The following is a 2,838-nucleotide window of genomic DNA, read 5'->3' as shown; positions in this document are numbered from 1 at the left end:
CAGAGGCCTTCCACATGGGTGCGGGGTGCTAGGACAGGGGCCGGCCCGAGGCCACGGCCACCACTGACTGTGCGTGAGCAAACCACAGCCGGAGACGGCGGCCCTGTACCACCTCCTGCTTTCCCTCCTAGGAATCAGGCCGCTGCCTCTCAAGACAGAGGCCCCCTGACCTTTCTGCTCACATGTCCCACAGGCGCAGGGCGGTCCCCGAGGCCGCAGGCCACGTCCTCGCCAAGCTGGGCTCCGCACAGATACCACCCACACCACAGGGCCGGTTGGCGGGGGACACAGGGCAGCCCCACTGGCCTCCCAGAGAGCCGGGCGGGGGAGGGTCTGCACAAACAGAGAACCAGGCTGCGCTTCTCACCAGATTCTCTTTTTGGAAAATAGAGTTGTTTTTCAGGAAACGTCATGCTATTTATGTTAATGCATTTTCATCTGTACACGAGTTGGTGTGCATTCTGAACGGTTCCGATGATTTCAAATATGGTAAGTTAGGACAGATACAAGCCACGCAGAGAGAAGCTCTCTGGGTTCTCAGTGTTTTTAAGAGCGTTGGGGGTCCCAAGGCCAAAAAGTTTGAAAACCTTGAGTTAGAATTTGCATTTGGCCTGAGGACCCGCAGTTTACACAGGGTGGGTGTCCGGCTGCCTCTCTGCAGCTGTTGTTTACTTGAAATACAAGTTAGGTCATTTGTTTTTGTTTGCATTCTATTCTCGTTGATTCTATTTATTCTGTCCCTCCCCCCCTCCCCCAGAATGTGTGAAATATGAATAAACCTCCAAAAATCAGAATGCTTTCTGTTTAAGCTTAGAAGCTCCCTGGGCAGTTCTGACAGTGCGAGCTTCCCTTCGGTTCCCAGGCCCCTGATTAGGATTCTATTTTCCTGACAGTGAGCAGTGATCAGCTTCAGAGCCTGTGTAGCCGGGCACCCCCCTGGGCCGCCCCACCCCCCACAATGAGCCTTTCGGTGAGTGGGACGGCCCTTCCCACGGGGTTGACTCCCCTCTGGAGGGCTGGCCTCAGGAGGCCCTGGCCAGCAGTGTGGACAGCAGCTCTGTGTACTCTGATGGGCTGTGTTCTCCAAAAGGCAGAGCCCCAAGGCCAGAGATCCCCAAGCTGGGAGCCCCCACTTCTCCAGCCCCTCTCCACCACTCGGACTCCTGTCCGGCCAGGAATGTGCCCCTCAGGTCCCCACCCTGCCCTGAGGGTGAAACACACCGGCCACCCCCAGCCCAGCTCCCCCGCCGCTCGCAGCCGACCTTGGCACCACCTCCTGGGAGACACTAAGAAGAGTTTGTTGGGAAGGGGGAGCGGGAGGGAGAGGAGAGGAGGGCGGGGAGGCGGGAGGGAAAGACAAAGAAAGGGGTGCGGCAAGTGGCAGACGCCCGCGGGAGGAGAGTGACCTCAGCGCCAGAGAAGCATCTGCTCAGCCTCAGAGCGAGGGCGGGCGGCGCTGCGCCCCTTGGCTCCCTCTCGGCGGCCGGGCTCTCTGCAGCTGCCGCACAGGACCCGGGCTCACTGGCCACCGGGGGCTGTCCCTGCGTGTACACTGGAGCTCCCGGCTCCTGCTGGGACCGCCCGCGCCCGCACCCCCGCCACCCGCCCTCCGGCCGCTCCTGCTGGGTGAGTGCGGCGTGTGCGCCCCTGTCCCCTGCGGAGACGCCGGGCCTCCTGGCAGCCAGCAGCGCCCCTAGACCGAGGCGTGAGCCTGCTGTATAGTTCTGGGCGCAGCGAGCCCGAAGTTCACCCTCCGGCTCCCGGGACTCTCTCTGCCGCAGCCCAGAGGAGTGGCGCTCGGGGATGAGCCCCGACGTGGTGAGCAGGCTGCAGGCTCCCCCGGCCAGGGCTCCGAACCGCCCGGCGCCCACCTCCTGCAGCCGCGCTTGCAATCCAGCTGCAACCTGACACAGCCCTGCTTCCAGGGACGGGGTCGGTGCCTGAGCCCGGGGTGGAGCAGCGGGCAAGGATGGGGGGGGGGCTGCACGCGGGGAGGTCCCTGCGCCCCGGGACCAGCGGTGTTCTCCTTCTGCGCTAGGTCATGGGAGCCCCCAGCCAGCCCGCTCCCGGGACCAGGGCCCTCTGGGCTCTCCTCCTGGCGGCGCTGGGCTCTGCGGCCGGCCAGCCGCTGGGGGCCGAGTCCGTCTGCACTGCCCGCCCCCTGGCCAAGTACAGCCTCACCTTCACGGGCAAGTGGAGCCAGACCGCCTTCCCCAAGCAGTACCCCCTGTTCCGGCCCCCCGCACAGTGGTCCTCCCTGCTGGGTGAGTGCCGCCCGCGCCTGTCCTGCGTGCGCAGCAGCGGGTCCCTCCCGGGAGGGCACGGCCACCCGACCCGGCGTCGTGCTTCAGCTTGGAGGGTGGGTGGGGCTCGACGGAGATACCGCCAAGCACGACTGCTGGCGCGAGCTGGGGCCCTGGGGGTGAGGCAGGGGCGGGGTGCGGGGGCCCCCGGGCGCGTCCCCACGGCGGCCTCGCTCGCGCAGGGGCTGCTCACAGCTCGGACTACAGCATGTGGCGGAAGAACCAGTACGTCAGCGACGGGCTCCGGGACTTTGCGGAGCGGGGCGAGGCCTGGGNCCGACTGGTTCGTGGGCGTGGACAGTCTGGACCTGTGTGACGGAGGCCGCTGGAGGGAGCGGGTGGAGGTGGACCTGTACCCCTACGACGCCGGGACCGACAGCGGCTTCACCTTCTCCTCCCCCAACTTCGCCACCATCCCGCAGGACACGGTGACGGAGGTGAGGGACGGGACGGGCCCGGCCGGCCCTGGACCCCTCCTCCCCTCCCCCGGGGCCAGGGCCCTCGGGCCAGAAGGCGCCGCGGCTGCAGGCTGCAC

The 2,838-nt window shown here is 66.0% G+C and overlaps 1 protein-coding gene across 1 annotated transcript in view; it reads left to right on the top strand.

Annotated features, from left to right (window-relative positions):
* The first annotated feature begins 1,407 nt into the window (after nucleotides 1–1,407).
* Nucleotides 1,408–2,838, top strand: part of SPON2 (spondin 2) — a 3,785-nt gene continuing 2,354 nt past the window's right edge. Inside the window, 4 exon segments of the mRNA XM_077750445.1 lie at nucleotides 1,408–1,626; nucleotides 2,039–2,264; nucleotides 2,486–2,576; nucleotides 2,578–2,740. Coding sequence (XP_077606571.1) covers nucleotides 2,042–2,264; nucleotides 2,486–2,576; nucleotides 2,578–2,740 — 477 coding nt within the window. The 5' untranslated portion in view covers nucleotides 1,408–1,626; nucleotides 2,039–2,041.

The sequence above is a fragment of the Crocuta crocuta genome, unplaced genomic scaffold, assembly GCF_008692635.1.
Source record: "Crocuta crocuta isolate KB4526 unplaced genomic scaffold, BGI_CrCroc_1.0 scaffold179, whole genome shotgun sequence".
NCBI lineage: Eukaryota > Metazoa > Chordata > Mammalia > Carnivora > Hyaenidae > Crocuta > Crocuta crocuta.
This window is presented reverse-complemented; position numbering and strand designations above follow the sequence as displayed.